At 37.7% G+C, this 27,997-nt stretch overlaps 3 protein-coding genes across 4 annotated transcripts; 2 read left to right on the forward strand and 1 right to left on the reverse strand.

Moving 5' to 3' along the window:
• Window positions 1-1,377: 1,377 nt before the first annotated feature.
• On the reverse strand, window positions 1,378-19,935 carry LOC135627705 (protein TIC110, chloroplastic-like). Its single transcript, XM_065133887.1, has 15 exons — window positions 19,300-19,935; window positions 18,990-19,049; window positions 17,741-17,864; window positions 17,575-17,643; window positions 17,403-17,501; window positions 15,910-15,976; window positions 13,118-13,182; window positions 11,956-12,050; window positions 10,081-10,208; window positions 9,883-9,983; window positions 6,555-6,771; window positions 5,415-5,569; window positions 4,381-4,506; window positions 3,266-4,231; window positions 1,378-1,976 (listed from the first exon to the last, which is right to left on the reverse strand). The coding sequence occupies exons 1-15, from the start codon at window positions 19,845-19,847 to the stop codon at window positions 1,731-1,733; spliced, it is 3,066 nt and encodes a 1,021-aa protein (XP_064989959.1). The 5' UTR covers window positions 19,848-19,935; the 3' UTR covers window positions 1,378-1,730.
• Window positions 19,936-20,713: 778 nt separating this feature from the next.
• On the forward strand, window positions 20,714-25,333 carry LOC135627706 (abietadienol/abietadienal oxidase-like). Of its 2 annotated transcripts, none has more exons than XM_065133889.1 (10): window positions 20,714-21,154; window positions 21,438-21,686; window positions 21,941-22,271; window positions 22,364-22,513; window positions 22,635-22,874; window positions 23,046-23,129; window positions 23,373-23,451; window positions 23,609-23,730; window positions 23,875-24,002; window positions 24,224-25,333. In XM_065133889.1, the coding sequence occupies exons 2-10, from the start codon at window positions 21,463-21,465 to the stop codon at window positions 24,327-24,329; spliced, it is 1,464 nt and encodes a 487-aa protein (XP_064989961.1). In that variant the 5' UTR covers window positions 20,714-21,154; window positions 21,438-21,462; the 3' UTR covers window positions 24,330-25,333. The 2 variants fall into 2 exon arrangements, with proteins under 2 accessions (XP_064989961.1, XP_064989960.1); XM_065133888.1 differs by having other exon boundaries at window positions 20,715-21,154; window positions 21,441-21,686.
• Window positions 25,193-27,730, forward strand: LOC135586861 (uncharacterized). Its single transcript, XM_065133890.1, has 6 exons — window positions 25,193-25,334; window positions 25,407-25,477; window positions 26,445-26,493; window positions 26,569-26,675; window positions 26,945-27,033; window positions 27,121-27,730. Exons 1-6 carry the CDS (start codon window positions 25,286-25,288, stop codon window positions 27,446-27,448), a joined length of 693 nt encoding a protein of 230 aa, XP_064989962.1. The 5' UTR covers window positions 25,193-25,285; the 3' UTR covers window positions 27,449-27,730.
• Window positions 27,731-27,997: the final 267 nt, after the last annotated feature.

The following is a 27,997-nucleotide window of genomic DNA, read 5'->3' on the forward strand; positions in this document are numbered from 1 at the left end:
TAATGAAGGGAATGTAACGATCGTACTAATACTTTTTAATTCATTTGGACTTACCTTTAGATTTTAAATATATTATTTTTGTAATTTTAATTAAAGCCTTTCATGTTGTGCAAATTAAACTTACCAAAATCCATCCTCAAAAAATTATTTTATATAATAAAATTTAAGATATTTATAAATAATTTTAAAAATATTAATTATGAGATAAATAATTCTTTCATTCATGATAGTGTTCGAATAATTGCTTACGAGCAACAAGCCAAACCTAATTGTCGTGGGGAGAGTATAGTCAACGCAATTTAGTCTTAACCTAAAAACGTGAGGTCATTCGATGAACCCTAGTGGTCGTCCTCCTACGAGAGACTTGATGAGGGCACCAAGGCATTCGAGGTAGCTTTGAGATGATCTTCAAATGGGTGGACTCTGGCTCCTTGAAAAGTTCGTATATAAATGTCAATGTTGAGGAGAGTTTCTTGACTTGACATCTTCGATACTTAAATTAGATTTGAAATGATGTATAATATAAAAGGGTTCTTCATAGAGGGATTCGACCTTTAGGCCAGCATTAAGGGCCGACTTTTATACCTGACTAATCGAGGAAATCACCCATAATGATCGTAATGCCTTCCCTTTGGCGTTTTGGCCACGAGGGTGAGAGGCTCGAATAACCTCTCATAGATTATTATCTATGGAGGCCAATCAAGGAGGTGGTAGGCTCAAATGACCTCTCTTAAACTTTTATCTATGGAGGTTGACAAAGCTAGTTCGAATGTCCTCCTATGGGTTGTTGTCCACGAGGGTCGACAGGCCATAATTGCCTCCAAGTCACTGCCCCGAGGGATGAGCCCTTATCTTCCACGGCTAAGATTGGTTGTCAAAATGTTTCCTATCAATTGTTCCTCTGTAAGGTGTGCTTTGGAGCTCTTGCAAACATATTTGAAGTACGTCATTCGATCCATTCGATATTGGAGCATTCAGGATCTCATCTTATGGGTTAGGTTTTTTTGATTCAGGTGCCTCGAGTATATTAGATCTATATTTTCACTATCTATATTTCCACTATGACGGATTCCTTTTGGTAAGGGTCCAGTTTTCTCGACGTAGGTATCCCGCGTAAAGCACGAATGGCAAAGATCCACCGCGAAGCCCACACCGTGAAGGACAAGAAATACAGGTGTCATCATAGAGCCCACACGGGGAAGTTATGCTCGGATAACATCCCACCTCCATCCAAGAACCCCATACAGTCATACTTCTAAATTTTAGGACGGTAGTTTCGGGATTTCCTTCTGATATATATATATATATATATATATATATATATATATATATAATCGGAACTCAAAAATCATTCGAACCACATATTTGAACTACATGGACAGTAAGTTAATGTTTCATTCATATGAATGCGAACTACATTTGGATCACAGCTGAGCACACTACAGACGGACTAAACACTTCTATTAGTCACAACTCTTGCTTTCAAGGTGTTCTCATATCCCTAAACAAATATCACCAAGGAAAAATGTACTAAAACCGACTGAATCCAAGGATGGCTGTAAAAAGCTACTAAGCTGTACAATCTTCTTGTACATTTGCAAGCATGTAGTCCAGCGCTCAGCAAGCATACAAACCTTCAGTAAAGATGTCAAAATTTACCAATAGAATCAAATACTCGGGGGAAAATCTGCAACCACCAAACTTTAAGCTTGTAAAATTGTGCACAAGTTTTAAAATACAAATTCCTCTTCTTCATCTCCCACTGGAAGTGCTCCTCGCTCTGCTGTATCCCGAAGTATGGCAGCAGTTGAATCACTGATGCCAAGCAAGTGCTGGAGCCGAGTGAGTTTCTCTGGCTTCGGTATACTCTTGAGGTATATGCAGTACAAGTCTGCGAGCTCTTCCGGTGAGGACCACGACAAGGGTTCAGCAGGGACCGCCATGTCACAGGCAAGCATGTCGTTCAGAGATGAAATCTGGTACATAAATTACAAATAATCTCTTCAGTGCTAAAAGAGCAAGGGGAAACATATAAAAGAAAACATGTAAATACAAGCAGTCATCCTTCTTCCTTTAGCCGACAATATTCTTCTAACTACAAATGACAATTACTATTCTAAAGACTTATTTTTCATTAGATAAAGTAAATATGTTCCTTCCCACTCGACCATATTACTTTTTATACAACAGAATATCCAGATTGATTCCACCCAACAATAGGGCATCAAGTCAAAATGAACTTTAGGAAGGGGGAAGAATGAATTTTTGGCTGTTGGGATTAAAAAAACAGTGGTTTACCATATAAGACAATACTTTTCCACATAGATAAGATGAAAATTTCCCAAACAATACTCACGGATATCATGAAAAACAATCACAGATATCTCAAATAGTTTCAATGCAATACTCAAATAATGCAACACAACATGAGAAAGAGCGAGAGACAGCAAAAAGAGGGATGGAAAACTACTATCTAGAATATCATAAAACTATTCAAACAAAGTAGCCCCCACACAGCAAAATGACATTCTGCAAGACGATGAAAGCAACAGAATAGTGAATGGTTGTCAAAATAACTTAAGTTTCCAACAAAAGGAGACTAACTAAATTGCAAGTCCAAGTACGAAACATACTCTGTAGAGCCCACAGAAGCAGAACTTCAATGCGGTCGTTATATAGATAAGAAGCATCTGGTGTTCATTTAGACTAAGGAATGTGATTTCCCTTGAACCGGTATACAACGGCCGGGATTTTCTGGTACAGATGTAGACCGCCACTTTTCAGATGGTCTAATCCATTTTCTTAGGGATAGTGCCCCCAAAGAAAAAATTCATGACCCCCCACCCCCTCCCTGACAACACAATATGTGCCCATGTATAGTGTGTTGTTATAACCGTATGGACCATACCCATACTAATCTGGCCATGGACCATCACTAGCGCACGCCAAGCAACTTGTGAGAAAGATACTAATAAAAATGATCTTGTAATAAGGAACCTACCTTAAGCAAAATTCACATTGGAAATATGATGCTCTGCCAAAAGAACAACATTCATATAGAAAGCATAATGCAGCTGAAAAAATGTATGTATAAAAGCCATGTGAGAAAAAATGCTTAATTTTAAGTAATCATTCAAAAATCAAAACGATATTAATTCTACGTTTCCCATAAACCACAATTAATTACAGAAAACAAACAATCATTGAAAAATATAATAGAAAAATTCAATAATTATATGCTCTCTTTGGTACTCGAATTTCATACCACTCCATCTCGATTCCTCTGCCGAAGTAATGCAACAGCTTGAACCAATGAGTTTGATAGCCTAGTCTTGGCGAGCTCCTTAACAACCCCTTTTGCCTTATCAGCATCGATGCTAAGATCTGATGGAATCTTTTCATACACCTCGGCTTCATTAAATACACCAGTGCCTGATGAAAAGATCTCCTCCACCGTTTTCCTAAAGAGGCTTTCCCGCAAGCGTTCTGAGATCATGCTATCTAGATCAATATTAGCCTCTTTTAGCTCTCGGACCTGTTGAATACCAATCCTCCCTTGACTCACAGCAGTTTCGATTGCAGCTGCCATCTTGGTTGTGGTTATATTCTTAATAACTTTTTGTGCATATTCTGCAGGCAGTCCCACCTGCTTCTGAACCTCATTGAGCTGCTCGATTCTGGCTTTAGTTAGCTGGCCATCAGCTAGAATAACCTCAGCCTGTTTCATGAATGCTTGTTCAGCAAAGTTCCTGTGGACTTCCACTATCTCTTTACCAGTCATTCCTAGTATTCGTCCAAGCTGATTTAGCAGCAAAAATTCTGAATTGTCTTTTTTTGTAGCAATTTGAGCTCCAAATGGAACTGTCGTAACCTCCCCGGTAATGCAAAAGAGTAAGTAGGTCCTGTAAATCTCAGCCCTGTCTCTCTCAGGGAGGTCATCCTTGAGGGTTATTTCTGTCTGAGCTGGCTTGGTCAGCTTTGCTTCCAGCTCTTTGTTCGGATGTGTCTTTCTCAGTGTCTGCAGAGATTCCCATTCATCTTCCTCATCTATTTGTTTAGAATCAACATCAATAGGTTCAGCTGGAGCAGCAGGCTCTCCTTTAATATCAGAAATCAATTCAGTGACAACCAATGCGTTGAATGCTATCATTTTTTTCAGCTCTCTTGCAGCTTCAGTACGGTTCCCTGCCCCTTTGGATCGTTGTATATAAGTCATGAAAACTCTACGAACCTGCAAAAGAAAATAGGTTGAAGTAAGTAAACTTGCAACTTGTTGTTAGGCAGAATTTGCAATGCTCAACTGTCAATGGTTTTTGTAAACATAAAAGCTATTTTTTAGTATTAATTTAGTGTCACAACAGAAGAAGACAAAATACATACTGCCTTGCTAGCAATGGCCATGGCTGCATCCGTTGTAAGCCGCAAGCCTTTAGAAGCCTTCCTTACAGAGTTTCTAACTTCAGCATCATAACCCTCAACACCTGATGCAATTGCATCTTTAACAACCTGAAAATACAATATACCATTAACAAAAATACAGAAATAAAAATAAAGAATAATAACATTATCTGTTTGCAAGGGTCATTCATAGTAAGCTCATATGCAATTGTTTCTCTTGAAATCATTGAGATTTTATTAAAAAATGATCTATTAAATTTATTCCAGATATTTACTGGCATTTAACATCAGACAATCACTGCCATAATTTGCTACACAAGCCATCGCCAACATCTTGAGCAGAAATTTAACCTATTAGGTAGATACTTATCACTTGCATTATTCATATAGGTTTCATATCAGACAATTAATTTAAAGATCTCTATTGAATACTCCAACAAAGACCATAATTTCCAAACTGTTTCTCCCAAAAAAAATCAGAAATCTGAGTAAAAAATTCAAGAACACTTTTTTCAGGCTATTTTTTTCTCAATGAACGCTAGTCAACATGTGATGCACAAGATGGATTGCTAACCTTAAAATTCATGGCTACATATACAAATTAAACTATGACCAACAGATGAAATTTAACTAATTCTTTTATAATAACTTTAAAATTTGAAACATCACTAAGTCAAAAACCAAGGAGGCCGATCATGCTTGGTTAAGATTCAAGCCAAATATACAGCACCTGTATCGATAATGACTATCTCAAACAACATTGTTTGGTTTTAACTATTTCATGTAGTCTACCAAGACTATCATAGAGCAAGTTGCACAATGGTTTCTTTCTCAATAAGACCTGTACCTCCATACAACAAGGTCACAGGTACTAACCTGTACCTGTACCTGTACCTCCATACAACAAGGTCACAGGTACTAAACAGGGCATTTTAACCATATTATGAGGACAAGACATCAAGTGAAGAATGACTGAAATGTGAATCAGAACTTTAGAAACATAATGATTTTTTTACCTTCTCAAACAAGCGACCACATATATCAGCATGTGCTGCATCAATGGTTTCGTGATGAATGCAAAGAAGAACTCTGTAGCGTTGTAAAGAAGCAACTTCCTCCTCACTCAATTCCCCATCTTCTACAAACTGCCGAAGTTTTTGCCTGTAAATTTCTGCAAGTTCAAAGTTAAAAAAAAAAACTTTTAATTAGCGCTGATTGAATCATACTCGACAAAAATCTTCAAATTTCTTCAAGTTCTCCATTTCCACTTGTTTGCATAAAAAACTGTCCTCGTGAACTCAAAACATGAATGACCTCAATCACTGACCACCAAGCAATTAACAAATTTAGCTCTCTCACTGGAGATAAAACAACAAGCTAAAGAAACTACATTCAGATACCTTTGTGTCTCCAAATGGTCCAGAAACAAAAGGTATAACATGAGAAATATTCATCTAAGTGAGACAAGGACAACAAGTGGATCCAAAGTCCAAGCATCAATCGACTCACAAATTTCCATGCTTCAAATTCTCAGCCTTTATTTTTTAGATTGAACAAAATAGCAGCCTAGATATTTATTAAAATTATCCATAACATAAATATCACTCTGTAGTAGTGGACAAGTACTAGAATCATTAACATGATTTTGAATTTCACTTAAGTAACATGCCAAACTAATCTACCGCTTAAAAATGGTATATTTTATGTTTCACTAATAAAATAATTAACAATAAATAGGAAACTTTATCATAATTTAGGATCAATCAAAAGCGATTGAATGGCTCTCAGGACTCAGTTTGACAAATGATATTGCTTTTAACATAGCTCAATAGAGGAAAAAATCCATGCAACCCACTCCGAGTAGTTAGTACGTTTGTTAGTCTTGTTTGTAATGTACATTCAATCAGCTATTTGAATCAGTTACAATTTCTCAAATTCTAGATGACAAACCATGTGCAATTCCATATTCAAGCATAAATAATAGTCTTTTTCAGTACCTTCAAAAATTGCATATGTTTTTTAATAAAAAATTTATTGATTTTTCCACTATGTATGTTGCAAAATTTCTATAACATCTCATCACCATTATGTACAGGACCAAAGACTAGTTAAAATGGCATCAAATGATAACTAATGTTTCTTTACAAACCAATTACCTTCATGAATCTTGCTAGCTATATTTGGATCAAAATGTAATTCTTCACAAAGGTTTTGAAGGAATGCAGCCTTGCTAGGAGCTGCATCCAAATCACCACCAGAAAATGCTCGAGAAAGCCGCCGGCGGTAGACCCTCGATGTTACATCCAGCATGATGTTTTCTGCCTCACGTTTCCCAAGACCAAATATATTTCTCAACTGGCTCAAAGCTGTAAGCTGCAATTTTTACCAAGGAAAAAAGGATACAGAAATACAAAAAATTAATATGTTACAAGCAAAAAAGAAAAACTAAAATGTCCCAAAGCTAAATCAATTCAAGCCAGTGATTTAAAAAGACACTCGGGCGCTCGCCTAGGCGCTCAGGCGAGGCGAGGCCCGAGCGCCTCGCTTCACTTCCAGGCGGCGCGCTTCAAAGAGGTGCCGCTTGGGCGCTCGCCCGAGCCTAGGCGCTGGACGCTTCGGGCGAACGCCTGGGTTAAACAAGGCGACCGAACCAATGTTTTAGGTCTGGTTCGGTCTCCGGTGCTTTAGTTGGTTCAATCGAACCAACTAAAGCACCGATATCAGCTGTCGCTGCCCAACCCTAACCCTGCTCGTTGCCGCTACCGCTGCCGCTGCCTCCTTGCACTCCCGCTACCGCTTCCTCTTTTCTCAGTCAGCATCCTCTTACACTCCTCTTCCTTTTCTTTCTGTATACTGTAAACAATATACTAATAATAGTATTTGTATTTATTAGATTAATAATATATTATTTTGATTTTGTATCTTAGATTTTCTTAATTTAATAGCATATTTTTATTTAAAATTTAAAATAATTATATTTATTAATTATATTATATATTTTTATATTTTAGCGTCTCGCTTCGAGCGAGCACTTAGCACCTTAGGCGTTTTTGGACCTTGGCACCTAGCGCTTTTTAAATCACTGATTCAAGCATATGTGAATCAATTATGGTGATGCTCTTGTTTGCACAAAATTTTGAACCAGAAAATGTCACCCGAATTTTCAGGTCAGCCTACATGTGACTTGGCCTGCATTAATATTAATTTTATCTAAAATAAGAAGTGGATGCAATATGTTATTTGGAATAGGGATGATTCACAAAACAATGAATAAACTTCAGAGAAAACAGAAAACATTATGCAGTATTTAAGTTCAGGTCGCACCAGAGGTGATGGGCAGCATGACAAAGAATAGCCTACCTAACCAAATATATCTTTGTTCCTCTTCAAATACCCCTTTGTCTGGCATCTCTCCGGACCAACCCCCAGTGGACAATGAAGGCACATGCAAGTGGTCTCATGGGGTCTTTCCTCAAGAAGTGCAGACTCAAGGCTATTATCTTAGCTGGCATCATTACAGGGCAGAAAGACAGGGTGAAGCAACATGTCATAAGCTTGCAAGCAGCGAGCTTGCAAGAATTGTTGACAAAATCCACTGTGAAACCCTAATTTGTTGTGGTTTTCAAAAGACTCTTTGAGTGAGCCAGCCTAATGTGCCGTCAAAATATCCAGTCCACTGATAAAAGCCTGGTTCGACTACCATTTACATGAAGGAAAAGAGTTTCAAAGACCATTTCCCACTGCGAACCGGTATCCTTTATAAATAAACAGCAATAAGGATATCAAAGCATAATGAAACCATGTCCGATGAAGGTCACAGATACTTGGTTCCTTATACCAGCAGGGAATTTAGCTAACAAACATGTAGCAAATTAGGGATGTTCCTTTCCTCTGGCAATATATCTTGCAATATTTTTTCCAACATCAATGATAAAGGGAAAATGTGCAGTAGCACTGATCTGCTTTTGGGAGAATTCACAATCTAGATGAGCAGCAACTCAAAGGCAGAGATAAACAAATAAGTAAGTCGGTACAAGGATCTGAATCTCGGTGTAATACCATTTTTGGTAACTAGTCAGACTGGTACAGTACCAGAATTCTGGACAGTACCAACCCATACCTACCTGGTATTACCAGAAAAAATAATAAAAAGTAGATAACCAACAGGTACTGGTACTTGGTCAGACCAGTAAACACCAGTACTGATACAAATGAGATTAAATTCTTTGGCTCAGTACATCGTCATTTCCTTTCGAATGAGGTGTGCCCAAAGATCCATGATATGTCGAAGCAATAGAACAATCTAAAAGATTATGGATTCCCTCAGACACAATTAGATTGCAGCAAGGATACTCCCATATCAAGAACTTTTATCACTGACAATGATTATATTTCTTTCACACAATACATTATTTAACCAATTCAAACACATTTGCACAGCAACTCCCTAAAAGCATAAATTTTAAACAAAATCACTCAAAATTGTTAACACTTCAAGTTTTATACATGACCCAGCCGCTGGTATATATCCATCGCTTTAACTTGTTAGACATGTACAGAAACAATTCATTTAGATACTTTTTTTAGGATGATATATATATATATATATATATATATATATATATATATATATATATATATATATATATATATATATATATTGTATTGATACCTGTACGTCATAGCTTGTAAAATATATTTTTCAAAAAATATATAACCACAGCAAAAGAAGCTTTTGAAACAGGCTTTCGCAAATACAGTTTCCAGTAAAAAAATCTTGCAAGCATCAGAAACACTTGATGATCTTATCAAAACAAGATAAGCTTCCCTCATGGAAGTACCAAAAGAAATTTTATTCGAATAATTATCAAGAACAAAAATCTAATAATCATAATCTTACCAGCTTCTAGAAAAAGCAACTTTGCAGGTTACTTGATCAGTCAAGTATCAGCAAAATTTTCAAAGACAAATTACATTACTTGCTGACAAATATGTATCAAAGGTGTAACTGAATACCCAGTGAATGGCTTCACTTTGTAAGATGATGTCCAAAGGCAGCCTTGGTGATATCACTGGCCTTCAAAGACTTGACCACCTTAATAGAGGATACTTGAGTACATTAAATGATCACATCTCACAATGAGAATTGTAACTATAAGTTGTGTCAAACAGCATAAGTTAAACAATTTGTTTTACACTTTACACTAGGGTGCATGGCATTCATTAACGTGCATAATAATCAGATCTCATAAGGCAAGATATAATTCTAAATGGTGTTCACTAGCTTAAGTTTATTAACCAAAAAATATACTGGCATAGCTAATTAAATGATAACATCCATAATAGAAGCAGGTATACAAAGAAACTTAAGAAACAGCCATAAATTTCAATTCTAGATTTGGTAAAAACCAATGCAAATGTCCAACAAATGTACCATATCAATGCTTCAACAATAGACAACTAACAAATTAAATATACTGTAACCTTTTCTTCTTGAAGACATCCACTTGAAAAAGATTCTTCTGCATAAGTTCTATAAAGTAACTTTAAGTCCTCAATCTTTCTATCACCATCAAACTCCCCGCCTGATTACAAAAGGAAATAATTCTCATTACTATGATGTAATGGATTCATAGCATGCAGTGGATGGAACAGGCTAAAGTTCCTTAAATGAACTCATACCTATTAAAGAAACAGGTCCAACACCCTGTGCGAACTGACCACTATCAGAATGCTTGCTTAGAGAAGTAAGAAGATTGTTGAATGCCAAAACCTTCTCGAGTTCCTCAATAACTTGCAGTGTCCCCATGCTACAAATTTTACCATGTTAGTGATAAAATTATCAAAAGTATATGACAATGACCACAAGAAAATGTTGTAGAAGCTTCCAAGCAATTTCATGAAATTTGTGGTATGCTCACAGCACGATTACCCTGAGGAAAGAAGGTTTGCAAATCACAAACTCCAAGCCGGCTGAACAAGATGTCTCTATAAGAACAAAATTAAATTATGTACTTATATTAAGTTGCCTGTCCAGGTGAGTACACATCTGTATGTGTTATTGTAACAGATAGTGCGGATTAGCGATGACAAAGATTCGGTTGGTTGATGACTTTCCAGAACAATATACACTCCTTGATTGTACATTGCTGCACAGTCAAAATGTTGTGAATCGAATCCCTCTTTCTTTTGGCAATAAATTTTACATCAACTTCTAAGAAAATATATCCTAACAAGTGATTAGAATTACCTGTTTATATTTAGAAATTGGTGCAAGTAACAGTAATTTTATAAACTATAAAATTAGAGCCTGAAGAAGAGTTTCCTTTGATTCTGCGCTTTTATTCAAATTAAATTATTGGTTCTTGACAATGATACTAGCCAATATCATGTCATATAAAATACTTGCTGTCCTACACATTTGTACTTGAGGGTCTCAAAAAAGAGGAAAGAAATTGTGAATTAACCAATGAATGCATAAATAGTTCTTTTCCCTGCGTTATGTATGAATAGTGTGAGGCCACTTTCCTTTCCCAGTAATATGATAGCATCATGCATGTGTGAGATGTGGAGGTGCAAGTCCTTCATTTTTAGGAGTTAACCCTTGAGTGTGAAATAGTATGGTACTTTTTTTTAAATTTCTATATCATCTAAACTATTCAGCTCCCTATTCTATAGCTATCTAGAAGAAATATATTTTCTTTACATCCTCATGCACTTTGCTAGATGTCAAGCACAGTTCCAACAGAAAACAGAATTGGTGGCACATAACCATGCACTGCACTAAGTGATCTCAATCCTCCTTACTCCTCCTCGCTGATGCAAGGAATACTGACACAACTTTTGCACACGACATCATGACAGGGCATTTGATAAATTTCTTACAATACCAGCACAGGCTGGTATTTGTTTAACAGGTATCACAATTATAAAAAACCCATCCAAGTGCTTCTGTCTAACATAAAGGCAAATCTATACGGATACCAAAGTTGACTATAAAATCTTCAAATTTACTATCTATATTCATCATTAACAGGAGCATCAAATGACTACAATGAATTTCATCAGTTTCATTCCAAAAAAGTAGACCAATTTCATTCGGCAATTTGCCTACACATCATGAGTATCATTCGATTAATATGTCAATAAGAAAGGATTTTGATGCAAATTTGAAGTTGGCCATATATGAACTTACCTAGAACTTGTGTGTTTAGTATTAGTCAATCCTCATATTGGATTACTGCCAATAAATGATTTTTGTACAACAGTTTTTTATGTTATTTCTAAAGCCATGAGAGTCAAGTATTAGTCACCATGGAAAAGAAGCAGACCTATTTTTGCTAGCTTAGAAGTGATAATCAGGAATTTTCTCTGCCATCAACTGATTATGTGCTAAATATTAACTTATTAACAAGACTGCAAAGATTCAAACTGAGTACATAAAATACAGAAGGCCTCAAAAACAGTTGCTAACTACAAAATTCCATCTCAACTCATAGAAAAACAGATACGTGAAAAATTTTAGATACCAGAATAGCATAATAAGAGCATCCATACCTTGTCTTTCCCCGAGACTTCAAAATTGAAAGTGCGGATGAAATATTTTCTTCGACCAACTCTCTTGTGTGCTCCCTAAACATTTCACCAGCAATCTGCAACAGATCTTGGTCAAATATTTTTATGATAATTCAGTAATTTGATGAAAAGCACCATCACAGAATACCTAAAGCAAAGTATCTTGGGAGCCGCTTAAGCAGTTCACATAGGCATGACTATGCAGCTACACATAAAACTGTCTATATACGGTCCATATGCGTAAAATTGTGATCAGTAAATATGGTTTACACTTTCTCCACAGTGTTACTATCCATGGTTCGCCTTATTGGTCCATACCGTTTGTACCAACCAATGGTTGGCACAGTAAGTACCGACGTACCAACACATGGTATGGTGGGGGTATAACAACAGACTAATATGTACAGCCCATACTGATCAACTGTTGGATCGGTACGTACAGCCCATACCAACATCGTGGTACGATGAACCTTGCTACTATCCTATACTATATTACTCCAATAGTATAAAACAGGGTAAATATACATCATTGCATGTGTATAAAACAAGATAAATATACATCATTGCATGTGTCATAACTCATTGCCTAGTAATCCAACAACAAGTCAACAACAACAACAATTTTTTGAATATTTTTTAATATTTATCATTAACATGCTCATATTTTGATCACTTATAGTGCAATCTTTTTTTCATTTTATTTTTAAAAATTGCCCTTTTTTCAGCACTGTCATATTATTTATGGCTACATAAATATAATCTCAATAGATGTGCAAGATATGATTTCCCTTCTCCAAAGGTTTGTCACAAAGAGTGCTGCAGAACCTATGATTTTTAATAAATTCCTGACTTTTTTCTATCTTAATAGATAATAATTCTGGTAATTCATGAAGTTTTTTCCACCTAAATGGAAATAATATGTTTCCAAATATAAATCCTTTTTCTATATCCTTTGAACAGTCACCAGACTATGCTTTGGTGCAAACCTGATGAACCCACCTAAACTAGCATAATTGCCACTTCCCAAATTCATATAAAATTTTAAAGTCAAATGGAACAAAGTCTAAAACATAAAAATACTTTGTCGGACATTGAGATTACAAAAGTGAAAATGGCAATAGACATACAGTCCTGGTGAACATACCTGATCAGAAAGTCTATATAGAAGTTGTGATTCTCTAAGTTCAATAAGTTGCTTCACTTCAATATCTACAAAGAGACATAAAAAATACAATAGTTACAGAATGCACATTCAAATGAACCATTTAAAAGATATCAGTATCAAAAGGCATTTCATTAATAAATTCTGTCCAAGGCAATTGTTCCTGAACAATTAATTAGTAGGTAAAAGGTACCATTCTATACAAGAAGTCCAAAACTGGCAACGTTCTAAACTGATCCATGATGGAATGCCTGTTGACTGATATTTTGTTCAATGACAGTAATAAAATTTTAAGGTTAGTTCAAGAGCTGACAAAGACCTCTACAGTCTATTATAATTAGTTACCTGATCAGAATAAATAACCTGATAGTTTCGATTCAGTTATACATGATTGATGTCCCGCACATGGATCTTAATTTTGATTATATCAGTTGGTACAGACCAGTGTTTACCAGTCCAACAGCCGATTAATACATGAACCGGACAACTTCTACAGCTCTGGTATGAAACTAAGCTATTACTGCCCAATAAGCTCACCATTCAGGCTTACCAAGTGGCAAGTGCACCAGTTCAAACTCAATCAGGCAATACCAGTACCGGATCCCTTTTTCTGTGTTTATAGGCCATTCACACATACTGACAGATATCATTTGTTTTCTTTCTCGTTTTCATCCTCCATCACCATGCCTCCTATATCCCCCTCAACACCTCCTTGCTTGTGTTGCTTCGTCCTCATGTTGTCACCTTCTTCTCCTTGTCCGCATCGCTGCCTCTTCACCTCCTATCCATATGAATAATCTCCTCATCCCTTCTCTCTCTTTCTGTCTTTCTTTCTGGGCCGGACAGGACCAACCAATACCAACCCATAAGGAGTATTGGTAAGTTGACCAATTCTGGTAATATACTAATCTAGCCATCAAGTCGGTACCATAATTGTTAATCCATTGAATTTATATTTAGATCACTGACATTCTCCTGAGGGTTGCACCTCTTCCTCATCCCTCGTCACAAACACTATGAAAACTGCTTATAACCCATAGAGATGAACATGCATAGTCAACATGACATGAGAAATTCGCATGGAAGAAGCACATATGTAAATTCCTAATGATCACTGTCAAACATATTGATAGGGAACAGTAAAGAAAACCATCATTTTGCAAAATCAAGTTCTCAATTTCTCTAAGCATACAAACATTCATGTGCATCAGTGAGATCAAGAGTAGAACAGGCACTCACAATCAACTTTACTATAATATATATAGCTACAACTATGATTATACAGCAACAACCAAATATTAATTCACTTCTTAGATGCATATCCATTTCCATGTTCCTCCCCTAGCAGTCGCAACAAACTTTGATGATAATATACTGCCAATGTTGTGAAGAAGATAACAACAGACATGCCAGAAGGAATAAAAAGCGACAATGACCATATAGCCATCAGGCCAAAGCCTGGTGATTGTCTCCTAGGATCATTGCGTTAATAGTGAGTTCAAAGACATCAGGAGAAGTCAGGTTTAATCATCGTGCACAGAACAAAGATTGTGGAGGCTGAAGTCACAATATTTTCATATATCAAAGAGTCCTTATTGTCAAGGAATGCTTGCATTTAAGAAATTGGAGATGATTTAGATATGAATAGAAGGGGTGGAAGAGTATTCACGTAGTCATGGGCTTTTTCCACTATTTAAATGATGAAGTGGCAATACAGAAACAGAACAAGCATTAGTTCAGAATACACATTGATGATATATCAATAAAGTAAATGGTTTACGAATTTGATATGTTTAGAATTAGTTCTTAAAAAATGAAAAGTAAAAAAAAAAAAAAAAAAGAGGCACAGAAAAACCAAAAGAATAAGATTACAATTGTGACCAAAGAAAAAAGACCATTGTTTTCCCACTTGTTAACCACTCCAAAGAAAAAATTGAGAGATTTCATTAAGATAAAAATTAAAATGTGAAGTGCAGAAAGATTCTAAGCTAAAGAAAGCTGCCATATAAGTACTTATTAAAGTGATTATAATAACAATTTTAAGTAGCAGATTCTTTTTTGGACTCTAAGCTACATAACTGACAACAAAAGAGCCTCATCTGCGCAGCTGAAGGGAACAAAAAGAGGGGCTGGAAGCATGAGACTAGTAGATATTTTCAAAGGAGGGTGAAGCGGAAGGCCATTAAATTTCAATTACATGGGAGGAGTAAACTCAAGGTGTGAGACCTTCAAAATTCTTGGGTGCAACAAGATCATCAAATTTTATAACAATTTACCATAACCACTGTAACGGGACAAACTAAATTTTAGGCTATTTCCAACAAGTAGATGTCATAAATATGCTCACCAGTAGTTACGTCAGGAACAAATCATTTGTTATACAACTATTTTATAACAGCCTACATGACAAAAGTAGGAAAGCAGGTCTGAAACCCATAATGTTTCATGAATACATGGTGGTAGTTACAGATGCATCATCAGATGCAAGGTGATGTTACAAATTATTGTAAGCATTAATAGTTGATCAAGATAGCATTGAAAACTGTGATATATTATATGATCTATCATAATTAAAAAATGAATAAAAATGTCAGAATAACACCAAATAATAAAATTTAATGAAAAACATATGGCCCGCACAAGAAATGGACTAAGTAAATGAATGTAAAGCATACACCTCAAAGTCAAAATTTTAAATTTGTTTTCAATCAGCAGAGAACAAAAATTACCAGATAAAAGTTAAGGACATGTAAAGCAGATACTTGTGGTGTTACCTCGTCCAATTAACTTTATCTTTGAAGCATACAATTTTTGAGCATTGTCCCGTATAGCAATTTCAATCTGGCATTAAATCAAAGACATAATCCAAGAGCAGTGATTAAGACATGGATATTAGTTTGTCAGGAGAAAAGGTACAGAAAGCTCAAAACACAAAATAAGCTGCAATAAAATACAAATATTTTTAAATCTCACTAATCACATTATTAGAGTGGCATGCTATATGTGTGTGCTTGCATGGATGGCAGAACACAGGCAGCAAACGAAAAATAGAATAAGAAGCACATGGAGCATTAAGGCCAAACTAAAACTCCACTAACTTCAGCAAGCAGCCATGCATAAAACTTCAGCTTTTTGCAGCCCCCAATAACAACTAGGAAAATAATATTACTGATCTCATCAATACTGAAAACTGCTAGTCAAATACTATAAACCTGACATATAATGCCTCTAAGAGAAAAATAAATACTATTCAATTTGCTGTTGAAAACAGAAACAGAATTAACTTATATATAACCAAACCTGAACCCAATTTAATCCTGTCACTAGCCTAAACAAGATGACCAGGATAGCATTGCAAGTTCACTATCAAATGTATTAATAATGTTAAAGTGCATTGTTAGGATTCCTTAATTTTAGGGATTTGATATTAATCTTTATTTTCCTATTTAATTTTTCCTAGTTATGGTAGGATTTGATATTAATCTTTATTTTTCTATTTAGTTTTTCCTAGTTATGATGAGAGTTTTTGAGAAAATTTTACCTAATTATGTTAGGAGTCCTTTGATGTAGCAAATTAGGAATTGCTATTTTATTTTTGTTAGAAATCCTAGTCCTAATTGACTAAGGATTAAATAACTTTATATATATGTAATTCCTCTAGCTATTTTTCAAAAATAATAAAATACAACTCAAAGCCTTTGGCCAACTTGGACGTTGATCCCCTCAAAGCAATCAAAAGAAAGTTAATCCCCTCAAAGCGATCAAATCCCTATCTATTTTCTTAGATAAAGCCTTAGGGTTTTATCATGCAAGTGCATGCATTTAAATGTATATAGAAGGTAAGAACATAAGACACTCCCACGGAATACAGAGGTTGGATAATAAAAACTCATTTCAAACTCCATATCCCATTAGGATCGAGAGATTTGCAATCCAACCTTTTACAGAGTAGCAGCCAACGGCTTTTTCTGTTATTGGCAATCAAAACTACCAAGCTATTCCTACAGAACTCCACTTGCTTATAACATGACACTGTAGGTTATCCCAAAGAACACAGCACCTCACAGCACCCACAAGTCATCAGGTCCTGTGAGCTTGCATGTCATGTGAGCTTACGTAAGATGTGTTGTCAATATGTACATACATTAGAGAAACTCAACAAAATTTCTCCACTTGACAATCAACTTTGCAGAAAACAATGTCCATCTATTATTCACTACCAAAAAATTCTAGTACTCATCTGAGAAAGAATCAAGCATACAAGTACCTGAGAATCAGTAACATTAAAAAGTCGCTTCCAAGGCAAAAGGAACTTGGATGCTTCTCCAAATACAAGTGTTGAAACATATATGAGTTTCTGAAATGCCTGCGCAGAAAAATTCAATGCTCCCAAAAATAATCCATACGATCTTAAAAAAGGCCTTAATGCAAAGACATACCCTACGTTGCTCTATGTCAGCTTCACGATCTCCTGTTTCCAACCTTTGCCTATAAATATGCCTACCAATCTAGAAAAGCAAAGGCAAGAGAAAAATCACAAAAAGAAACTCCAAATACGCAAGAGAAATTAATTAATTTGAACAAAGAAATAAATTATATTATTACCTCTACATGAACTGAGGCAGCATCTGGATCATCAATGCCAAGAGCTTCTTTAAACCTAATTATCATCTCAACTTCGTAACCCTTGAGATTTTCACTCCCAGGTGGAAGAACTGAAGACACAAACCTAAAATTGAAAACGAAATAAATCAGTTTTCGTCAAAAATAATATTATGTTATTTCAAAGCGAATAATTTAAATTTTCAACAAGTTATGATTCTAGGAGGATATTATAGAAGTACATAAGTAATTGCTAGAAAAATTATTCTTCTTCCAGAAGCTTTTACAGTATCACATGACATTGATTACAACATAGCTTATTGATTTTTGTATCTTACTTCCGATGGGAGTGAGAATCATCATATAATTTGTTGCCTTTTTTACATGTTTAATTAGGAAATGGATTTAGTCATAGGATCAGAACAAACCTCTCACAGTCTCACTTATAGTTGGGTGTGTCTACATCTTTAATTTAATAAATGAATAGACCCAATGTCAATAGCAAGTAATGACATCATCTCCAAGGATTCAAAATTCGGCGGGCACGTGAGGTTTTGCTGACTATTTCTACTCTGTCAATGCAAAGCGAAGGATGTTGCGAACTAAACAACATGGAAGCGTATATAACAACATTTCACCAATTGTAAACTGACAATAGAAAATAACAGTAAAAAACCTACTTACAAGGAAGAATCATCTATCATCCATCCTCCTCTCTTCTATTCCATCTTTACTAGTCCACTTGTCACTTTCTTTATTATTCTTTTAAGCGCTTATTTTATTGTGAAAGGAATAAATATTCCTCCAATAAGTCAAAAGATTGATCACTGATTACTCTAGAGATCCCTTTTGATGGATGCTTTGGGAGTGACAAGACTAACAAATAAAGGAAAGCTTTCTTGAATAAGCCTTCTTTATAAACCATGCATATCAGTGGCTGTAAACGCAAATATAAGACTGATCGATTTCTTTATGCAATAAAAATATTCAAATAGTTAATTAAATATTTTCTTATTTATAGCTAATCCTTGAGAAGATTATTCCCCTAACCAACTTGAAGAAAGACCTGATATAAAGTCATGATTGATCCCATCATGAATCAAAATCCCTTTCTACTGATACCATCTTTGGAGTAGAAATACAACACAGTACAATAACTCAACTGGGACTCCTATAAGCAACACAAGATATTACCAAAAACAAAGGTAGATAAAAGAATTTGCATATTTTTGGAATTTAACTGATCGCTCACCTACTGTACAGATCACAGAGCTCTGCTTTAAAGGCATCATCTTGTTTACTGACACCATATCTGCAACATCATACCCAGAAGAACAAAATAGAATTAGTATGCAACCTACTACCTAAATCCAACCAAGTTCTTCACGTTTCGTTCCCTTAATAAGGAATTAGCTAGACGACCTTTCTTTAAAACCCAAAACCCTATTCCTTCAATCGAAGGCCTGCGGGCTGGAAAAAGATAATCGAATCACCATGGTTCCAAGCCCGAGTTCTGTTCGATAAGTAAACTATTAAAAATTAGGTGATAAAAGGAAACAAACTTCTCCACGATGGCTGCGACTTCATCCTTCCTCAGTTCCGTCGGATCATCATAACCAGCGACAAGATTGTGCAGACTGATCGCTGCAACCTCCGGAACCTTTGAATTGAGGGCATACACCGCGGCACCACCCGCCACTCCAAGAACAGCCGCACCCCCTATCCCTGCAACCTTAGAGCCGCCAACACGAAGCCCTAGACCGAAGCCGGCGGCCATAGCGGCGGCGGCGAGGACGGCGGAGGACGCCATTCTCGCCGGGGGAGGCAGGGCGCAGACGAGCGCCTGAGGGCCGGAAAGCTCCTTGGGGCCGCCAAAGACAGATGGATCAACGGCGGGGGAGGCCACTGGAGCAGAGGCGGCGGCGGCGTCGGCCGAGACGGAACAGCGCGGGAGGGAGAGGCGGCAGCGGCCATGGCGACTGAAGTGGCGGGGGGGTAGGCGGGGAAGGAGACGGAAAGGGGAGGAGGATGAGGAGGACAGGGCGGAGGGGGAGAAGAGGACGCGGTGAGAGGGGAAAGAAGGCGTGGGTATGAGGCGGGAGGTCTCCATTTCAGCCGCCGGCCTCTCCTCTCCTTTCCTGTTCTTCTTATCCTCCTTTGGAGTACTTTAGGAGTGGGCGGAGGATAAAGCACAAAAGAGGGCGTTTGAACGCAGTTGCGATCATCTTAAATGAACGAGTCCAATGGGCCTTGGGATCTCGGCACATGAGTTTAATGGGCCTAAATATAGCCCATATCTTGATAGGCCTAAATGAGTGTGAATCGAGTCGAATAGGCCCGAATCCGACCAAAAATATCGAGATAAACGGGGTCAACGATCCGAAGCACGAATCCTGCCCTAATTCGTAGACTTTGATGGAGCTGTGATAACTGGATTCGTGATACGAGATTTCACGGCGGAATTCCTTATTTACTATGGCAGATAATCTAATTAAGATTTTTAGATAATGTGTTACACATTTTCCTCTTCTTTACTGGTTTTATCCCTTTTTCGTCTAGCTTTTTTTGCTTGTACAAGTCTCTTCTTCTTTTCTCATATGCTCCTTATTCCATGTCTTTGTCTCCCTTGTTTCGTTTCATCAGCTCACACAATGACAAGAAATTTTATTCTTCCTCTCAACAGAACAAAGTGCAGTTTGATGGAATGCTACTTAATTCTTTCTCTTTTCATTTCGTTGTTCTTCGAACTCTGATGGTCGATTGAATTGACCCTCTGGAGTTGTTGAATTCTCCAATCTTTTCCTTTGGGAAGAAATGGAATACTGGGCAACAATGGCTGCTTGGTCAACGCCCTCATTTAAGATCTCTGCTCGTGCAGAGTGCTTGCTTTCTTTTTTTGTGTTTGCCTTTCCCATTCGTTCGTCCATCGTTTTACGTTTCCAACCTGGCTAAGCTGCTGTTGGATCAACTATCGTATTAACCTCGTGGCCGTGCATATTTGACTTCATCTCGACGATGAAGTATACTGAAAAGTCTTTGTCAAGTTGGCGTCTTGGAATGTCAATGCCAGCTTTCTGATGGAATCCAAGCTTTCTTGCTTTGTTTTCCGCGGTTTACGGCTTGGAGAACTCGCTTGCCCCACGTTTCATGTCTTCTTAGATGGGAGTTTGATGCATTAGAAAGAAAGAGAGGAGGAGAGTGACATTTGCGGTGCAGCCTCTGCTCCGCATATCCGGCCAGCATTTGCTTGCTCGCCGCTACAGCGTCACTATCTACCACCATGGCAGGAGAGAGATGTCAGGAGGAATCGTAGTTCATAGACCACATGAAACATAAAAGAGGGAAAGACGTCGACTTGCACAGGATCTCTTCTCTGTGGAAAAACTATGAATTGGAACTGACAATGTCGGTTTAAGAGTATGTACATGATTTCCTTTTTCTTAAAATTCTCAATTAATGGTGATTGTAGAAATTACTGCGCTTTAAGCGATTTCAATCCGTGTTGAAGTTTCTGTTCTTACGACCTTGCACAGTGATGTCAAGGGTTTTGTTCGTCGGCAATAGTTGTTTGATCTTTATCGAGATCTCTAATGTCTAAACGAATGGCAAGATAAAATCGAAAGAGTAGATTAATCTGCCTCTTTTCATCTTGAGCAAAACTCTTGGCGTTGCTAACAATTTTTACCTGTTTCTTCTGAAGCAGGTGGCAACTCTTATTCAAAGAAATGGAAGAAAGTTGGCCCTCCCCGTGGACTTCTGTGGCTGCACTCCTGCTCCTCTTCATCTCTATTTGGATCTGTAAACGGAATCATCAAAGGACGATTCGGAGAACTTCAAAGAAGTTGCCGCCAGGAGGAAGAAGTTGGCCTCTAATTGGTCATGGCCTTGAATGGTACATGGCTGTGGCGAGTTCTCATCCACCAAAATTCGTGGAAGATCAAGTCAGGCGGTAGATTAAGAGAAGTTTCAATTAGTCTTTTCTCTGTTGCTGTAGTTCGTAAATCTACATACGTCAGATCAGTTTATATTGTTGAACAAAAGGAAAGGGGGGGCAAATTCCAACCCTGTATTACTACTTGTGTTGATTCAATGCTTTGTCAAAAAAGAGAGAACTTTTAGCAATAAAAGCGAAAAGATCGATAGAACTATTTGGTTCATAAGTCTGAAAGGAAAACATTTCTGCATTGTGTCAAAAACATGCAGGTATGGAAGAATTTTCAGATGCAATCTCTTCGGTAAACAAGCAGTTGTCTCAGCTGATCCATATTTCAACCGTTTCATCATCCAACACGAAGAGAAATTATTCCAGTCATGTTATCCAAAATCCTTTAGAGATTTGGTAGGCCGGAATGGGGTCATTGTAGTTCATGGACAGCAGCAAAGAAAGCTTCATGGGATTGCTATGGACATGATGAGGGCGGAGAAGCTCAATCTGAACTCCCACTTCTTAGCGGACATGCAGATGGTTATGCTTCGAGCACTAAGCACATTGCAGGATAACCATGTCATAGTCCTCCAAGACTTGTGCAGAAAGGCAAGTGAGGCTCGACAGCTTGCTTCTATACCTTTGTGATAAGTTAGTTGTTGAATGTAAATTTCTGAGACTATAAATTGATCTCCTTCCAGGTTGCTATCAATCTGATGGTCAATCAGCTATTAGGTGTGTCTACCGAATCAGAGATCGGTGAGATGGCTTGTCTATTTTCGGATTTTGTTGATGGTTGCCTCTCTGTCCCAATCAACTTGCCTGGATTCACCTATTACACTGCAATGAAGGTAACTGCACACCGTCTAATAGCTTTCCAAACTTCTGCAAGAGTAGAAAAGCTTGATCTCTCCAGCATGCAGAATTGTTGATCCATCGCGATCAAGCTAACGAGCAATTTGGACATGGCAGGCAAGGAAAACTATCACCATGAAGATCAAGAAAATGATAGAGATCACAAGACGGCAAACCAGGCCTGCAGGAGAGAATGGAGTCCTCGGGAGACTGGTCGAGGAGGAGAACTTACCTGATGATGTCATCTCCGACTTCATAATCAACCTTCTATTTGCTGGAAACGAGACGACTGCTAAAACAATGCTGTTTGCTCTCTATTTCCTTACTCACTGCCCCAATGCATTGGAGCAAGTGCAGGTAAGAGCTACATCTAAGGCTTCTTTTCACCCAACTTAGCATCAACAATCCATGCCTTCTGCGTAAACCAAGTTCTGCTTGTGTTAGAATTCATGACATCTTTTCTTCCCCTACACCCCACAGTATCAAATGTAATGTTATGTTGATATCCGCTTATGTGTGGTTGAACAGGATGAGCAAATGAGCATTAGAAGAAGAAGGGGCAGTGACATGCTCTCTCGGGAAGATTATGAAGCCATGCCATTCACTCTCTGTGTACGATACTTGTTCTCAACTTTAGCTGAATTTTGTATGAGACGCTAGTCATAGGTGCTTAAACCAAAAATGGTGCATTAAAGACAGTGATTGTAGGTGAGATATCAATCTTCCAGGTAAGCTATAAAAACTCGAATGGATAAGCAAGAAACCTGAACACAAGTCTTTCCTGTTCCTATCCATGGCATAAAGACATGTCTTGCACCGGTAACACAGAGAGAATGACTACAACGATACATGCAGGTCATCGATGAAACACTTAGACTTGGAGGCATAGCAATATGGTTACTGAGGGAAGCAAAAGTGGATATCGAGTATCAAGGTAATTGTTTCCTGTTATTTAGGTGTTCGTCTCAACTCTTCCAGTGTTTGCTAAACATACAAAGAAGCTATGTAGAATTTGGTAATTCTTGCAGCGAAAAAACCAACAATCCGAGAATGAATCGCCTCACTCAGTTACTTCTTCTAACGATTGTCAGATCTTTCTATTCCAAAGGGATTCTTCGTGGTTCCCTTTCTCTCAGCAGTTCACCGGGATGAAAGTATATATCCCGAGGCTTTGAGTTTTCACCCTTGGAGGTGGATGGATCAAGAGAACAAGGTTTGTGGTATTTTTGCCTGTTGTTTACCGTGGTGATAATTCTACATGTTAGGCTAACATGAATGTAATGTGATTGGCAATCACAATCGGATATGTTTGTGCACAAACATGGAGTGATGAAGTTCTTTTCTTGTGGATTTGAAGGATAAGAGAAATTGGAGAACTAGTCCCTTTTACACACCATTTGGAGGGGGTGCTCGGTGCTGCCCAGGGGCTGAACTAGCTCGACTTCAGATTGCTTTCTTTCTACATCATATTGTTACTAAGCTCAGGTTTGCATTCTACTTCTTGTCCAGCTTTTAATAAAACAAATGTATGCTCAACTTGTTTTGATTCATGCACTTAGAGCAAAAAGTGTTCCACAAAATGTCGGTTAGAGAATGAACAAAAGGAATTGTATTCACACAAACGCATACCCGGTGCCAGTTCTAGTTCTAGCAAGAATGAGCTGAACAAATGAACTTACTCGAAATGCATCTTTGGATCTTAACAGATGGGTTCAAGTCAAAGAAGATAGGATGTCATTTTTCCCGTCAGCTCGGCTAGTGAATGGATTCCAAATTTGTATAACCAAGAATCCTGATGAAGTTGTAGGCTGATACATCTGACAGAGTTGCTCAAGGAAATCGAGTTTGCCGGGTTTTCACTTTGTCAATGTACATTCACTAGACACTGCTGGTTTCTATACTCATCACAAGCTTTTATGCTCTTCAAAATGCAGACGAGGGTTTACATGTAGTTATTCTTTTTCTCTAGAAATATTTGTCATGAAAACCATGCTAGATAATTCGATGTTTTAGTACTAGTCTTCATTCATTTGGGCACATATTGTATCTTGTTTTCCTGGTGAAACTTGGTTGTGATCATTGATCTGGTTGTTTCTGATGTCTCACTCAAAACCAAAATGCCAACTAGAGATGGTGATATGCTGTTTTCAGAAAAGTGTAATATAATTTTGAAGCTAGTTAGATTTATGATATGTTTGTGGAATTGGGTGACTTAAACAACTCATTATATCGAGCCGCATTATCAACTCGGAGTAAGTGAGCTTTTGATAAGACCCTTAGGGTTTTATCGTGGAAGAAGAGGAATAAAAGGGAGGATCGAGGATCACTTCGAGGGATCGATCTCCTAGGATTTATCAAAATATTAAAATAATATTTTTATTAATTATTAAAAAAATATATATACATTTCTATTTATAGAGTTTCTCCAACAACTCTCTATCTTTTCGTATAAAGGTTTTACCATTTGACTAAAACGGAGGATTAATGTTTGTCCGAGACGTTGACAAAGTGGCCGGCAGAGATCAAGTTGGGCTGAGTAGTGGAAAGCATTGGGCCATCTTATTTGGGCCCGAGCTTTGTGAAGCTCAAAAGCCTTGCGCAGACCGTCTTAGGAATCGAAGCTTCGAGCTATCGCGATAAGGCCACCCGAAGTCCCCGTTTGTTTTCTAGGGCTTTCGGCGCTCTCTCTCGATCGTGTGGTTCTCGCCGGAAACCGGTGGCGGTGACGTCGGTGGGCTAGGGTTTCTCTTCGCTGGCAATCGCGAACCATGGCAGGAAAGGAAGTGCGAGAGTACACCAACCTCAGCGACCCGAAAGGTATTCCTATCGACAAGTTTCTCCCCGCTGTTGTCATGCTCCGTGTTAAATGTTCTTGATTCGATTCGGCAGATCGAAAATGGGGGAAAGGGAAGGACAAGATCGACGACGAGGACATCACGTTCCAACGGATGGTAGCAAAGGTTAGCCAATCGGCCCTTCTATTGGTGATTGTTTCTTTTCTACCGATTCTATACGTTTCGTCGAGAAGAGGAATCTTTGTATTGGTAGTGTTGTCTTCTTCTAAGTTGTTGCTATGAGGAAGGTTCTTTTCTTTCGAAGTTCGAGGAATATATGTTCGTTGCCCAACACCTCGTATGTGTTGGGTGCCTTTCTTTTGCCAATGTTATATCTTTCTTCTTCCATTTGGTGCCTCTTCTGGGTTATTAATTGGTATTTATTTGCTTTCTTTAGCCAAAATTACATCTTTTTTGTACCTCGTCGGTCTCTTGTACGGATTGTTTCCTTTCTTTAGGTTTCCTGGAGACGGGCCTGTGTCAAACTAGCTGTCACGCTTAATTTGGATGTGATCTCATGGGAGATGGATTCTGATTTAAAACACAAGATTCGCCTATTCATCAATCCTAGTATTTAAGAAGTTATCATGTGAACTGCTACTTATCTAGAGAAGTGTACTCATCTCTGGTTCTTATTTAGGTGTATATAATATCACATAATTATACATGTAAGATGAATTGTGCAGAATATTCTGAAGATCACGATGATATCTCGTTGTTGTAATGTACTGCCAACAACACATTTTCAAGCAATCTTTAATTTTTTAGTTTAGCATTTATTTTCTCCAACATAGCAAACTTCTACTTCTGTGTTGAAGTTTTACACCTTGTTAGATTGGTTAACAGCCACAAACACGCAGGGAGGCACTGAAAGAAAACTTCCATATGGTGAAACTTAAAAGATGCCTCAGAAATGTTGATTTACTGGCATAAACTGTGGAATACAATTGGGTTGATGCAAGTGAATTTTTTATGTTGATCACTTGTTTGGATGTGTAGATTTCGTAAATTCATACATTTTCAGTTATAGTGTTCTGATAACATGCCCCGGCAGGGATATTGGCTTCTCCTGTTGGGCGGTTGATGCTAGCAGATGCAGGAAGTTGCCGGTGAACGTGGAGGCTACCTTCATGGGCGAGGCGGTACTTGCTTTTCCTTTTAGTAATGACATTATGTGTTTACATGATATTGCCAACTTTGTAGTGGTTTGCTTCCAGCTTTGGACAGTGATGACTTGCTGTATCTAAAGGAACAGATGGAAGCTGAGGAAGATGCTGAGCGTCTTCTACGGTGCACTGAGAAACAAGCTTTTGCTGCATTTAAGATATCCTCGTGTGTTCGAGTTGCATATGTTGACATATTTTTTGTTCTTGCATCATTGTTTTGTTTTTCTTTCGTTCTTTGACTCTCTTAGTACAAAGCTGCAAATCTGGTGGATTCATCACCTGCACCTTTGCCCTTGCTACTTCGGGTTGAACCGAAGCCCAAGACTGGCATAAGGTGATGTTGGACTTATCATTGGCTTATGTTAACATATTTTTTGTTCTTGTATCATTGTTCTGTTTTTCTTTCTTTCTTTGACTCTCTGAGTACAAAGCTGCAAGTCTGGTTGATTCCTCACCTGCACCTTTGCCCTTGCCGTTGCCGCTTCGGGTTGAACCGAAGCCCAAGAGTGGCATAAGGTGATGTTGGACTTATCATTGGCTTCCTAATACTGTAGACTAGTTTTCTTTAAGAAAAATCTGATTGATCATTTCCTTGATGGACAGGCAGCAAGATCTCTTGAAAAACATTATTGGAATCAAACCTAAACGGCAGAAAGTTTCAAGTCCTAGTTCACTGCAATCTGAACGACCGACTGTCTCATCAACTGGAGACGGTGAGGGGCAACCGGGGAAGAATATCTCTCATTTAACGCCATCCAAAACCCAGAAAAATGCATGTCTGGCAGCTAATGTTGCAACGCAGGAGCAGCAGGAGCAGCCGGTGCGAGAAGATACTTCCATGAAAACTAATGGCGACGAGGCCAATAAAAAACCAGAATATACTGTTAAAAGTTTGCTAGGACTGGCTTATGAAAGTTCTGATGACGAATGACCAGAGGAAAATATACAACCATAGCATCCTCGGGAATTTTCTCTTCTATTTTGTTTTCGCTACAACTTAGTCGTTGTAGGTCTGTCTTGTTAATTTTCTAATGTGAGCAAACCTGTTGGTAGAAGATACAACTCTTCTGCTATTTTTACCCAAACCACGTTCCACAATACATCAATGTAATTATATCTGAAGGAGCAATTTTTATGCTCCAAACTGGACGTTTGACTTGCGAACATTGTATCTCTTGTTGTGAGGATAGATTTTCCAACACTCACCATCAAATCCTTTGCATTCTGAATATCTGTTGAAAATTTCCAGGGAAAATAGAATGTGGATGGAAGGAGAGAACTATTTGTCCTTCATTTTCATATTTTTTCCTCGAGAAGGGCTTATCACTTTGACATCAAACAAGTGGAATGGTCTAATTTTGCTTGGATTACAAGAGTTATGCTTTGTTCATACGGTAGTTTACCATTTCCAAAGCTTGCTTACTTGTCGTTGTGTGGCAATTTCCAAAGTTCTATACTAATCCGTGAAATCAGTGTATAT

This window comes from Musa acuminata, chromosome BXJ2-11 (assembly GCF_036884655.1).
Source record: "Musa acuminata AAA Group cultivar baxijiao chromosome BXJ2-11, Cavendish_Baxijiao_AAA, whole genome shotgun sequence".
Taxonomy (NCBI): domain Eukaryota; kingdom Viridiplantae; phylum Streptophyta; class Magnoliopsida; order Zingiberales; family Musaceae; genus Musa; species Musa acuminata.